Source organism: Triticum urartu, chromosome 2, assembly GCF_003073215.2.
Source record: "Triticum urartu cultivar G1812 chromosome 2, Tu2.1, whole genome shotgun sequence".
Classification (NCBI taxonomy): Eukaryota; Viridiplantae; Streptophyta; class Magnoliopsida; order Poales; family Poaceae; genus Triticum; species Triticum urartu.
Window position 1 is genome coordinate 486,733,804 of NC_053023.1, and position 13,454 is coordinate 486,747,257.

Consider the following 13,454-nt stretch of genomic DNA (forward strand, 5'->3'; position numbering starts at 1 on the left):
GATTTACATAGTTGAATCTCTATGATTATCATTTGAACAAAAGCGACATAATTATGTTCGACCTACTCTGGCTTGGACGAACCCTCCAAGGATTGTCCGATAAGATGAATGATGCTGAGATCACCCCATCTCAAGATCGGAATTTTAGATCGGGACCGACATAGATCGACTGTCTCATCAACCCATCCCATCAGTACTTATGTTTCGAGACAAGAGTATAACCTAATAGTTTAAAGTGAGGGTCGCATGAGGTTTCTGTGACCTGTAGTTCTAAACTAGCCATTTTTTTGCTGCTTTGACCAACTGACCAAGGCACAAATTTTTGACATATCCCAACCTAAGTGCAGATCCAAGATGAAACAACACATTCCTAAGACGATAAATCTCAATATTAAATGAGGTTTCAGTGTTCTCCATCGGCACTAAGTGATTTTTTTGCACATCTTATAGGTGCTTGGTACTCGTATTTGGTGTTTTTTTTCACCATGATATAACTTTTTACAAATAAATTTCGGAATCTATAACTCCTAACTCCTGAAAAACCCGTAATTTAGAATCTCTATGCCATTGACTACAGTCACGAATCTCATAGCAACTGAGGTCCGACACGTCACGTTTTGTTTTCGTTCGGTAAAACAGTCTAAAACAGGCTTCATCCCGAACGCCAGCATCAATCCTATCTTCTTCTCCCCTTGCTCCACCGCTCAGAGCACACTGCTCTGTCTCCGCCACGCAATACAGAGAGGAGTGGCCTTCGCCGGCGACGAGGCTCCTCCCTGACCAGATCCCGCCACAGTCGCGGCGGCAGGGGTCGAGGGATCCGCGGAGGGGGCCAGGGATTTGGCGTTCGCTACAGCCGAGCACCAGGTACTGCCGCGCTACGACTCAGCTCCTCGCCGACCGGAGCGAGGTGCCGTCGCGGTCCGAGGCCGAGCGCCGCCGCGAGCACCAGGCCGCCGCGCTCGGGGCGACGCTGCCCGCACCATCCCTGCGATGCGCCCACCTCCAACCCGGCGGCGATGGCGATGTCCGCGAGGCCCTGGGCGCGAGGGAGGCGATGGCGACCAGCTGAAGCGGCGGCGCCGTCATCCTACACCGGGAGGCGGGGCCTGGTGGCGCACGAGGCTGCGGGACGCGGAAGGGGGAGAAGCAATGGAGGTACTGACGGGCGCGGTGCTGTTCGAGGAGGCGGGGCGCGGAGGGAGAGAGCAGTGGAGGTGCTGACGCTGACGCCGCGGCGCTTCATGGAGGTCAACTAGGAGGTGGACGAGGCCTTGCGGCTCGCAGCCGACCTGCTCGCCGATGCGCCAATAGGGATCTGCTCGCCGGCGGGGACGCCATTTTCTTCTAGTGATGTGCGGATGGTGAACTGCTCACCGGGATTCACCCCGAGCCCAGGTATTCCGCCGCCTCCTAGTAGCCGCCCGAGCTGTGCTCATGTGCCTTGCCGTTAGCTGAGCTCTCCTACTGCTACTGACCTGGGACGAGCACAACAGCAGAGCACATGCGTGCAGATTTAGTTAGAACAGGAAGTTTCGTCACAAAGAATGGTTCAGGTTCAGCTTAATGTACACTGAAACTTTGCACTTTTGTTGTACAGGGAGTTGGAGTATCGGGGATAGGATATGTGCATCGAGCAGATTTTAGATTTCTGGTTCACATGGGTACACATTGGGTACATCTTGACAATATTTTTTCTGGAATAGTTTCTTTTGAGCATGGCAAATTGTGTAGAACATGATATTTAGTACAATATGGCAAATTGGCAACTAGTGTGTAGTGTTTAGCACTGTTTAGTGTTGTTTGTCCTCCTGCGAGAATTATATTCAGTAATTTCCCATGGCATTTGTCCTCCTGTATTTAGTCTGTAGTGCAAATTTTGTAAACTTGCCATGTGATCAGTACATACAAACTCTAGCTTTGAAATGAATCATGAATCGGATTTTCTCTAGATTTTGCCATGAATCAAAAGTATATATTGTTGAACACTGCTTTGCCATGGCAAAAAGGATTTTATAGCTTTTGGCATGCCTCTAATATAGCTTTTTCCATGTCACCACTATAACTTTTGGCATGACATACACATATTTTTTTACCATGGCAAATTTGCTAATCTATTTGCCATGCCTCTAATATAGTTTTCGCCATGTCACCACTACAACTTTGGCCATGTTCACATGGAGTAGTAAAAAAACAAATTTGAGTTGATTGTAGAAATATGTGTTTGTTTCCCTTTTTTTGACTTTGTAGGATTGATGATGACCACATTAAGCATGGCAACTTTTAAGAGATCTGATTTTGCTTTTGTACTTACTACTGCAAATCCACCCAGGTAATTTTGCCATGTCAATTAACATGCAGTATGTTTGTGCCATGGCAAACATTTTACATCATGGCAAATTTGCATTCTTTTAAACAGAAAGAGTTACTTTCCCACCACCTAATTTAGGTGTACGCGCCAATATTTTTTAACCTCCCGCTAAAAGGTCCCAAATTAGCGTCTTTGTTCCCACCAAAAAATTAGCTTCCCGCTAAATACCTTCCTAACAACCCACGAATATATAATTCTAGACCAAACGACGGCGTCTTCACAGGCGATTGGATCTGAGCTCTCGTCTCGGTTTCATCTGTGCTGCTGGCGTCATGACGGCGTCAACAGAACGAACCACATCAGGTGCACGGCGTCAGGTTAGTCCTCCTCCTGATCTCCTCCATCGCTGAAAATCCAGTCCTCCTCAATCTCCCCCTCCTCCCTCTCCTCTGCGCCCGCATCTGTCCGGGATCAAACCCCCACGAGCTCCTCCTCGGTGTGCGGCTCTCTCAATCCCGATCCATTCAGAGGGGCTGCCCCTTCTCTCCTCCGCTCGCCGCTTGGCCGTAGAAAAGAAGTCAGGGCAGGCGACATGCCGCCGCCGGTGGAATTTTCCCATCGCGCCTCAATTTGGCCGCCTCGGCGGAGGCGCTCGCGGCCTGGAGGGTCGGTGCAGCGCCTCACCTTGGCCTGGAGGCTGGCCGCCATGGAGCTCGCCTCGGCCTTGAACTGGGGCTCGACGGGGCCTCCCAGCCCGGTTCATGGCCGCAGCCGTCTTGGCTGTGCACGCCGGTGTCGTGACGTGGTGGCCAGGCGCTGGTTACTGCCTCACCCGACCCCAGCGTGCCCGAGATGCCTGCAGACCTCTCCACCATCTCTGCTCCTGGTTCGCTCTGTTTCCTCCTGGACGCCAAAGGGGGTCGTGAGCATTAGATTGGTTTTTGAACATTAGATCCATTAGATCCATTAACTGAAAGATATAGACGTACTCTGTATGTACAAATCTAGCTAGCTAGCTAATACAAGCAGCTTAATTGATTGTTGTATGAGCAGCTTTGCCGCTGCATATCCAGGTTTAGTCATCCTCTGCATTGCATTTGATTCAGATTACCATAAGATGATTTTTAATAGATATTTGGTCTTACACGAGTCACATTGATTTTTTCCCTATAGATTCAGAGTAGTATTTTCATGAACCTATCACTGATACTTTGCCTTTCATGTCCATTCACATATGTCTGGTTTACCTACACAAAGGCACAATGATGAATTTTACGGAGGATGCTCCCGGGTACACAACATCCTTACTTCATAATCACCTATCTGAATGGTGCAGAACATCAATGCTTTGTTAATGCTAAGTCCCATGATTGTTTTTGTGTGCAGTAAAGAAAGGCTATGTTCTCTTAACAAGGATGGAAAGTATAACGGCATACAAAACCAACGTGGACAACCCAATCTGGTAAATTGTTTAGCATTTGTTATAATGCATAAAATCTTGGTGTTGGGTTAAATAGCTAAACCTTCAAGACTACAAAATCTTTTACAGGAACTCCAGAACAATCTGACATTCCAGTATCTGCTAATGACATGGTGTTCCCTTGCTGAATGGCCATCCCATGCTCGCCGCAACCGTGCGCTACTACAGGATGGTACTTGCTTTCGTTTACATTTATGTCATCATTTTTACAATCTAATGCTGAGTAATACAATTTTTCTTGTATGATCTGGGCTGTAGAAGCTGGTGGACAGAAGAAGAAAGGGCGAGGTGTTCTAAAAGGTTTTAAAGCATCTAAGAAGCGTTTTGCCAATGGATCTGCAAAGCTAAATATTACATTCTCTGAAAAATTGGGTGGTACAGTAGGAATGAACTATCGTTCGTTCAAGGATGACGTGGTAGTCATAATGAAAAGAAAGTTACCACTCATTGGAGTGAGGACGTGGTCGGACATTCACCTGCCTAGAAGATACACCAGAAACAGAAGAAAAAGTTCTCAAAATTGCGAAAGAGAGATATAGAGGCTGGCGATCAACTCTAAGCTCCACTTACAAGGCATACAAAACAGATGCAGCTAGATTGGCTAATCTGCCAGAAGATTTACAACCAGAAGAGTGGGAATGGATGATTGAGTACTTTGGCACTGATTCAAAATTTCAGGTTATCTCTAAGATCACGGTTTGTCTATTATGTGTTAAGATCAAATGGCTAGTCTCACTGGTTATATCTGGTTTCAATGAATTGATAGGAACGCAGCCAAATGAACGCCGATAACCGTAAGAAACAGAAGACAAAACACATAATGGGATCAAAATCTTACTCGCAAGTTAGTTTTGAGAAGGTATGAGTCCAACTAAATATGTATGCCTTGCTGCTAATTATTGTGTCATGTTTCAAGCATCTCATTGTTATATTACTTGCAGAGAAACTTGGAAACTGGAGAAGAGCCAGATTGTATTGCTCTATGGGAACTCACCCACACAAACGTTGGAACATGGTCTAACACAAATTCCCAAAAAGTTTACGTGAGTACACTGACTTTTGGTTATTCTATAGTTAGTCAATGATGTGAATTCAGCATGTTTCATCATCAGATGCGATTATTCATGCGTTGGACCGTGTTATTCTTGTTTCATCTTTTATAGTGTCAATATTGATGCTGCACCTATAATTGTTCCTTTCATTTTAGGACAAAGCACTTGAAGAGGTTAAAAACAAACAAGCTGAAACTGAAGGTCCACTTTCAAGTGAGCAGAAAAACAATATTTTCCAGACCGCTTGCAAAGACACTCTGGAATGCAAGTCATCGCAGCCTCGTGGGTACGGATACATGGCCAAAACTTCAACTAGTTCTGAAAAGTTCCGTATCCAGATTGAAGAGCAAGCTCGTGCTACAGCAGCCACCCAGGAGCGAAACTCTCAGCTCAGCCAGCAGGTCAATGACTTAGAAGATCAACTACAAGCTGAACGTGCTAACACACAAGAGAGGATTAACTTGGAGCGTGCTGAGAGAGAACAACTTGAGGAGAGGTTAAAAGAAGAGCGTGCTGAAAGGGAAAGATTGTTGCAAGAGGAGCGAACATCAAGGCTGGAATTGGAAAAAAACATGATGGCAAAGTTTGTAGAATTGAGCAAACAGATGGGAACCCAACAGGTGATGGTGATTACAGTCATATGCTTCCGACCTTGTAAGATTTATGTTGCTTACTTGCATTGCTAAAAGTGCACTTCTATTTACAGGTGCCTACGAAGAGGGTTGACAAAGAAAATAGTAATCCAAACTTGCAAAATATTCTTTCACAGACATCTAGTCCTAATAAGACTCCAGGTTCAAGGCCGACTGCTATTTCTTCAAATGCGCTCATACAAGCTGCAACAAGGCAATCTCGAATGTTTAAAGCAATGGTAAGTCACAACCTTGCTTTCTCTTCATGTTCACCTGCATTTTATACGTCATTGGTCTTCATAATTAGCTAGCTGCTTCTTCTCTTTTACCATGTGTTGTTGCTGCATCGAGTCACAACTTCAACAAAAAACGAATATGTGATAGCTAGGGACATGAACTTAACTGAAACTATACATCTAGTCATAACTTAAATCAATAGCAGGAGCTTTTAGTAGATGTATGATCGGATGATGGTACCATTCTGTATGCACGAGCAGGATGTCATGATCATGCGCGTGATGCCTTTGCTGATGAGTCCACTGCAATGTCCCATGTAGTATCTCTTCCCGCTGATATAGGGGTTGTGAGGGTCGTTTTTTAAATGGACTCGCAACTCCTGATGGAAGCACTTAATATCAATAAGGTGGACTCGTCGGCCTATGCTGCTGTTATTGAGGATACCAAGTACCCGCTCAAATTATGGTTTTCTTATTATGAAATAAATGTATGTTGTCGCTCGGCAAACTCTGTTTTTCATGCGCTTGCTAGACTTGATAGGATGTTAGAACCTAACTGGAATGGGGAGGCTGATGTACCAGCCCTTGTGGCTGCTCCGTGCTTTGGGTGATTCAGCCCAGCACTTTTAAGTTAAAAGCAATGTTTTTTTCTGAAAAAAAAACTTTTAGTAGATGTACTTGTGGTTATGCCTTAGCCATTCACACTTGTATAGTTGTTCTGATGCCTTAGTTACATGCTTGCTGACACAGTATTAGCTAGTTAGTCTAGCAATAGTTTTTAACAATGGAGCTGGCATAATTGTATGGCGTATGTTATGTTCGACTCATTAACTATAACTTTTTTTATTTCTTGGTTGCAGGATCCAAAGAACTAGCTGGACTGGACTCTAGATCACGGGCAGTTTAGTCTTCGAAGTTAATTAGGATGGCTAAATTACATTTCAGTTTTATTTGATGGATATTTTCTATCAGAATTATGAATTGTATGAATCTACATATTATATGTATGGTTTTGAATATTGTAATTGAAAGCTTGTATTTTTTACGGTTGCAATAGACTATTACCACAACCCACTTTTGGTTGCCACATGCTACCACCACTAAAAATATAGTGTTGCATCATATCTCAGTTGCTACGCCTATCTGTTTTGTTGCACTAGGATGTTGCAATGGAGCACTTTATATTGTTATAATAGTTTGGCGCCACAAAAAATTTCATGATGCGATAACAGTTTGGCGCCACCAAAGTAAGTTTGTTGAAATAGAGCATCGCCACAGAAAGTTTAAATTGTCGCAATAATTTCTTGCTACAAAGATGTTACTTGTGGTGATACCTATTTGTCACCATCAAAACAAGTATGTTGCAATTTCCTGTTACGACGATTGGAATATTTTTTGCCAAAAGTTAATGCCACAAGCGCAGTGGGTCGTGACAATATGCCTAAAGCCACAAAAACAAGGATTGTTGCCATAGTTTGTTGCCACAATTGACTATTGCCACGAAAGAGTAATGCGCCACGAAATGGCCGTTGTTGGCATAGGTTGTTGCCACAAATGTCTATCGCTACGACATATCAGTCTCCACAATTCATTACATGTTGCATTAAAGCTATCTACACAAATCAAATTGTGGCATCAGGTGAGTGCTGCCACGGGAAAACATGTGGCAACTTCCCGCATGGATGTTGCAATAGCACACTTTGTTGCCACAAATATTTTTTTGTGGTGATAACCTATTACCATGTGTCCAGTCGCAACGGCTGCCAACGAATGTCGTTTCGTGGCAATAGGTACTTATCGCCACGAAACAACATGTATTGCAACAAACGGTTTTGTTGCAATAGACCCGGATCCTTGTAGTGTTTGAAGTTCTTTTCAACTCATCAAGTTTTCCTTCTCTTTATACCGGAGTGCTGTCCAAATTATATCATTCTTATTCCTTCCTATCTTGTTTCAACCGGAGTGGTTACTTGTCCTTCCTTATCGCTGGAGCTCTTCATTCATGTCTTTGCAACCCCAAGGTTTTCCCAATGTTCCTTGTTCCTCTTCTCTAACAGAGTGTCTTCAACTTTGTTCATCTCCATTGTATTCTTTCTTAAAAACTGTTTAACCTCTCAAGGTTCATTGGTTTCACTCATTTTTACAAGAAGCAACTTAGTTTTACCTCTCCTCTTTCTTTTCTGCTTCCCTCCGGTGCCATCCTAGATCTCTGGACGAGATCCTCTTGTAGTGGTGGAGTGTTGTAACACCCCGGATGTAACTTTCCATATTTGTAACTCCGACTCTTGCCATTTTCGGCTACGTGATATGAGATTTCCTTCGTGGTTGGGGTTTTGTCTCCCATTTTGTATTTTGTTCATGTCATGCATTTCATATCATGTCATCATGTGCCTCGCATTTGCATATGTGTTCGTCTCATGCATCCGAGCATTTTCCCCCGTTGTCCGTTTCGCAATCCGACACTCCCAGACGCACCCGGCGCACCACTCTTGTCTTCTTTCGTAAGTGGGAGAAAAACATTCTCGGAATGGGCCGAGATTTGTCAAGTGGCCTTGGTACATCACTGGTAGACCGCCTGTCAAATTTCGTTCCATTTGGAGGTCGTTTGATACCCCAACGGTTAACCGGGTAATCGCAAAAGGCTCTTTGGTGTTGCAGCCCAACACCCCTCCAAAACAGCCCAATAACCCATCTAAACCACCTCCATGTTCTCCGTCGTTGGATCATGATCGTTTGGGCAAAACCGCACCTCATTTGGACTCTCCTAGCTCCCTCTACCTATATAAACACCCCCTCCATTTTCGTGGATCAAACCCTAGATTCCCCCCCATCCCGAGCCAGACATGTCCGCCTCCGGACGCATCCGCGCCGATGGCCGGACCAACCGGAGGCCGCCACCTGTCTCCCACCGGCCTCTCTCTCCTCCCCTCCGTGCCAGGCCCGCCGGGCCCCATCCCGCCGCCGCCTCCCGCGCAGACCCGAGGCCGCCTGCCGCAGCCCGTGCGTGCAGCCGACCGCGCCCGCTCACCGGAGCCTCGCTGCTCTCTGCCGTCTCGCCTCCCACCGGCGAGCTCGGCCACCAGAGCGCCCGCCAGGGTCGTCGCCCGCGCCCTCCCGTCACCAGCGCACCCGTTGCCTCCTCCGTCGCCTTCCGATAGCGCCGCCGCCACCGGACCTCGGCCTCGCTGCCTCACGTCGCCGCTCCGGCCATCGGAGACCTACCGGAGCGCCGACTCCGCCACCACCTCGCTGCTGTCCTCCTCGATTCAGGTGGGATCGGGAGGAGTGGGCCATTGCGTCCGACCCGCATGGGCCAGCGCATTCCCGCGGCCCATCTCCTCCGGCCCGCCTCCTTCTGCTTCCTAGGCCAAGCCCACGTGGTGAGCCTCCGTCTAAATCCCTCCCGTGCGTTGTTTTATTATTTGACGCCCGGTCTTGTTTTCCCCTGAGATTCCACTAAGTCCCGGAGATCCCTGTAATTTTTATGCCATGTTCATGATGCTACATCTCCCTGACCGTGGCTCCAATTCATGCATATGATATGTCGAAATGTTCGTCTCGTGATGCTATTCATGTTAGTTCCATTTGGATGCATGTTACTGTCCATTTGGATGCCATTATGATCATTGCAAGAGTGCTATAAAATGTTAACTGTTGGTTCTTAACAGAACATGGAGATTTGTCATTTTTGTTGCATCTTGTGTGTGCATCCTATGAGCATGATTTCTACATGTTTTATGATCTCCATCATGACATCTTTACAGAGGTGCAGGTCTTGTATTTTTGGGAGCTATGTGGGGACTAGCACAAGCATGCAAAGTAGTCTCCGTAATGTTGCCGTTTTCAGGTACTTAGGACTTTGCTAAGTCCTTTTCCTGATGTTATTTTGATGCCATGTAAACTTGTTGCTACCATGAGATCCATGATTATTTTGAGATACTTAAGTAAGGATGTTTTGAACATATGGTTATTCTCTATCCATTCATGCCTCTGGTTGCAACTATGGAGTGCTCTAGATTATCATTACCATGCTCTACTGTTGCTAAATAATGTTCCTGGCAGATTGTTAACATGATAATCAATATTTCCATGGTTGTTGCTAGTGATGCATGTACCCTATGAACTTGCTCTTGCCATGCGTAGCATCTTGAACATGTCTTCTTGCTTGTGGTATGCTTGTGTTGTCATGTAATGCTTTGTGGTGAGTGACATGAGCTTGCAAAGTTGCTATCATGAATCTGTTTCTGCCATGTCCTGAATTTCACTAAGTCTGAATCATTTTATAAAACTTTCTATGTTTACATGGGTGCCATAAGGGAGTTTTGTTAAGTGCATTTAGGATAAGCATGACATGCCTTTGTTTGCCATGATATATTCCCGTAGCATGTTGTTTGCTTGCTCTAAACATTGCTTCCTGATGTTGTTTTTGACATGTTAGTATTTTCACAAAGTCTGAAGCTGATATCTTTTGCACTTTTGCCATGCTTGTTTGAACCTGTTCTAGTGTGATTTAGCCATAGCTCAGTGTTCATGTTTTGACAAGCATCTCTTATAAATCACTACCATATGCTTTTTTGCTATGTTGGTGTGAAATAGCTTAGTTTCTTGTTGCATTCTAAGTACTATCATGCTGTTAATCGTAGATTTGCATCATCCTTGTATTGCTTGTCATTTGCAAACCGTGCATCCGTTTCCGGTGATCCTTATATCGATTTCGACCAAAATCACCTCATCTTTCCAGCGGCATACTTGGTTTGCCAAGTTTTTGCCTTGATCATTCTTTTCCTTCCGGAGCACGCATATGCATTGCATATCATATCTTGCATATCATGCCATGTATTGTATCATGTTGCTTGTGCATTGCATCGTGATTGATTGTTGTTCCGTTGCTTGTGTTCTTGCTTTTGGTAGATTCGGGAGACGAGTACGTGAAGGAGGAACCTGTTGAGTACGCTAACGAGGATCAAGCTTTCGACAACTCTGAGAACATTGCAGGCAAGATGACCATACCCTCGAAATCACTTCTATCTTTGCTTGCTAGTTGTTCGCTCTATCGCTATGTCGCGCTACCTACCACTTGTTATATCATTCCTCCCATATTGCCATGTCAAGCCTCCAACCCACCTTCCTAACAAACCGTTGTTTGGCTATGTTACCGCTTTTGCTCAGCCCCTCTTATAGCGTTGTTAGTTGCAGGCGAAGTTGAAGTTTGTTCCATGTTGGAACATGGATATGTTGGGATATCACATTATCTCTTATTTTAATTAATGCATCTATATACTTGGTAAAGGGTGGAAGGCTCAGCCTTTTTCCTGGTGTTTTGTTCCACTCTTGCCGCCTTAGTTTCCATCATACTGGTATTATGTTCCTTGATTTTGCCTTCCTTACGCGGTTGGGGTTATGGGGCCCCCTTGACAGTTTGCTTTGAATAAAACTCCTCCAGCAAGGCCCAACCTTGGCTTTACCATTTGCCTACCTACCACCTATACCTTTCCCTTGGGTTCTGCAGACTCAAGGGTCACCTTTATTTTAAACCCCCCCGGGCCAGTGCTCGTCTGAGTGTTGGTCCAAACCGGGCAACCCGCAGGGCTACCTTAGGGAAACTTGAGGGCTGGTTTTACTCATAGCTTGTCCCATCCGGTGTGCCCTGAGAACAAGATACGTGCGACTCCTATCGGGATTTGTCGGCACATCGGGCAGCTTTGCTGGTCTTGTTTTACCATTGTCGAAATGTCTTGTAACCGGGATTCCGAGACTGATCGGGTCTTTCCAGGAGAAGGAATATCCTTCGTTGACCGTGAGAGCTTGTGATGGGCTAAGTTGAGACACCCCTGTAGGGTATAAACTTTTGAGAGCCGTGCCCACGGTTATGTGGTAGATGGGAATTTGTTAATATCCGGTTGTAGAGAACTTGACACTTGACTTAATTAAAATAAATCAACTGCGTGTGTAGCCGTGATGGTCTCTTTTCGACGGAGTCCGGGAAGTGAACACGACCTTGGATTATGTTTGAACGTAAGTAGTTTCAGGATCACTTCTTGATCACTTATAGCTTTTTGACCATTGCGTAGCTTCTCATCTTACTCTTATTTGCTTATGTTAGCTACCTGCACTGGTATCATCGGCACCTGCAGCTCCACCTTATTACCTTATCCTACACATAAGCTTAAATAGTCTTGATCTCGCGGGTGTGAGATTGTTGTGTCCTCGTGAATCACGGATACTTCCAAATAGTTGCAGGTGCCGATGATACCAGTGCAGGTGATGGACCAAACTCAAGAGAGAGTTCGATGAGGACCTTGTTCCTTACTATGTTTCATTTCCTGATGATCAGTAGTGGAGCCCAGTTGGGACAATCAGGGATCTAGCATTTGGGGTTGTCTTCTTTTATTTTGGTTTCGTAGTCGGACCTTGATTGTACTCTTGATGATGTACGTTTACTTGTTATTTGTGTGAAGTGGCGATTGTAACTCTTTATCCCTTTCTTATTCAGTACATGGGATTATGTGAAGATTACCCCTCTTGTGACAAAACCACCATGCGGTTATGCCTCTAAGTCATGCCTCGACACGTGGGAGATATAGCCGCATAGTGGGTGTGACAGGTATGAGAAGAATTCCCACGACTGGAAATGATTTGAGAGGATGGCATGAAGCTAGAACCACAAATCTCAAGAGAATGGACCAAGATTTAGGAAAAATTCTTCTTCGGTCTTCAAATGTTGAGAATGATGATGAGAACCACCATGACAATTGATGAGACACTCCGGAACAATGAAGAATAGAAATGTTGAACCAACAATGAAAAGAATTTGGAAGCGATCTTGGAAAAGGCATATGACTGATGGAATCCATTCTCACGTCACACTTTTGAAAAGAATTTTGGAATCGCTCCGGATAAATTAGAAGAGTCAGGTAAGATCCTTGTAAAAGACCTGTGGGTTAGGACCCACTCAAAAGAAAACACCGTTGAATGATTTTAAAAGAGAGATTGCACCAGTTGAATTAAATGGCTCGAATGAGATAACAACCTCAAAATAGATTGAATGGATTAAGAATGGAATCATGAATCTTTCGAGATATCTTCTACACTCCGGATATGAATAGAGGTGAATAAATAAGAGAGACTTGGATAAGAAATTGCCACATGGGAAAGCATGTGAAACAAAAGGAAGAGATATGATTAATACCGAAGCTTGAATTGACTCCACCGAGAAAACAAAAAAAGAAGAATGATGAACTTGAAACTCCTGACCATCTTCATGATAATCACCGGGTACGAACATTGATTTAAAAGAATGAAGAGACTTCACATGAATAAAATGGATAGTTGATTTGATATCTCTGAGTCTTTTAAAAAAAAGGGGGGGGGGGGGGGAAAACAAAGGCAACTTGGGGATGAATGAAACGAACAATGTTGGGAAAACTGAGAGGTGATCTTGCGAAAGGGGAAAATGATAGGATCATCTTGACGAGAAGCGAACCGGTTGGAAAAGAATTTACATGACAATCTCGATAAACAAGAAGGATTAGTATCCACATAGAAATATGAGAACACCGTTTAGAAAAGGTATGGAATCCACATTTGACTTCGAAGCAACTCGAATACCAACTCAAAATAAAACAAGGGATTGGCTTGTAGAATAAGCCGAAACAAACATATGATAGAGATTTCATCCGAAGTTTTCGTGGTGGGGCCCGCACGGGCTCGATCGTACAGCACCATCATGTACAAGGCAGTGCA

General features: G+C 44.7%; 1 protein-coding gene and 3 long non-coding RNA genes across 5 annotated transcripts; all 4 read left to right on the forward strand.

Annotated features, from left to right (window-relative positions):
* Positions 1 to 612: 612 nt before the first annotated feature.
* Positions 613 to 2,586, forward strand: LOC125538094. 2 transcript variants are annotated; one of them, XR_007296236.1, is made up of 3 exons: positions 650 to 1,398; positions 1,601 to 2,332; positions 2,572 to 2,586. It is a non-coding gene; the product is annotated as an uncharacterized LOC125538094 (long non-coding RNA). The 2 variants fall into 2 exon arrangements; XR_007296235.1 differs by lacking the exon at positions 2,572 to 2,586 and having other exon boundaries at positions 613 to 1,398; positions 1,601 to 1,951.
* A 1,309-nt stretch (positions 2,587 to 3,895) lies between these two features.
* Positions 3,896 to 4,153, forward strand: LOC125541707. The gene is made up of 2 exons (XR_007297626.1): positions 3,896 to 3,963; positions 4,050 to 4,153. It is a non-coding gene; the product is annotated as an uncharacterized LOC125541707 (long non-coding RNA).
* Positions 4,154 to 4,273: 120 nt separating this feature from the next.
* LOC125541706 lies at positions 4,274 to 4,834 on the forward strand. The gene is made up of 3 exons (XR_007297625.1): positions 4,274 to 4,469; positions 4,558 to 4,650; positions 4,733 to 4,834. It is a non-coding gene; the product is annotated as an uncharacterized LOC125541706 (long non-coding RNA).
* A 104-nt stretch (positions 4,835 to 4,938) lies between these two features.
* On the forward strand, positions 4,939 to 6,781 carry LOC125538096 (myosin heavy chain, cardiac muscle isoform-like). The gene is made up of 3 exons (XM_048701395.1): positions 4,939 to 5,463; positions 5,550 to 5,714; positions 6,572 to 6,781. The coding sequence occupies exons 1-3, from the start codon at positions 5,140 to 5,142 to the stop codon at positions 6,584 to 6,586; spliced, it is 504 nt and encodes a 167-aa protein (XP_048557352.1). The 5' UTR covers positions 4,939 to 5,139; the 3' UTR covers positions 6,587 to 6,781.
* The last annotated feature ends 6,673 nt before the right edge of the window (positions 6,782 to 13,454 follow it).

What these genes read in the sequence shown, in the direction of transcription:
- LOC125538096 (XM_048701395.1), top strand. Translation starts at nt 5,140, where the DNA reads ATGGCCAAAACTTCAACTAGTTCTGAAAAGTTCCGTATCCAGATTGAA. An exon ending in AACAGATGGGAACCCAACAG is followed by an intron (nt 5,464 to 5,549) that starts GTGATGGTGATT and finishes TTCTATTTACAG; the next exon opens with GTGCCTACGAAGAGGGTTGA.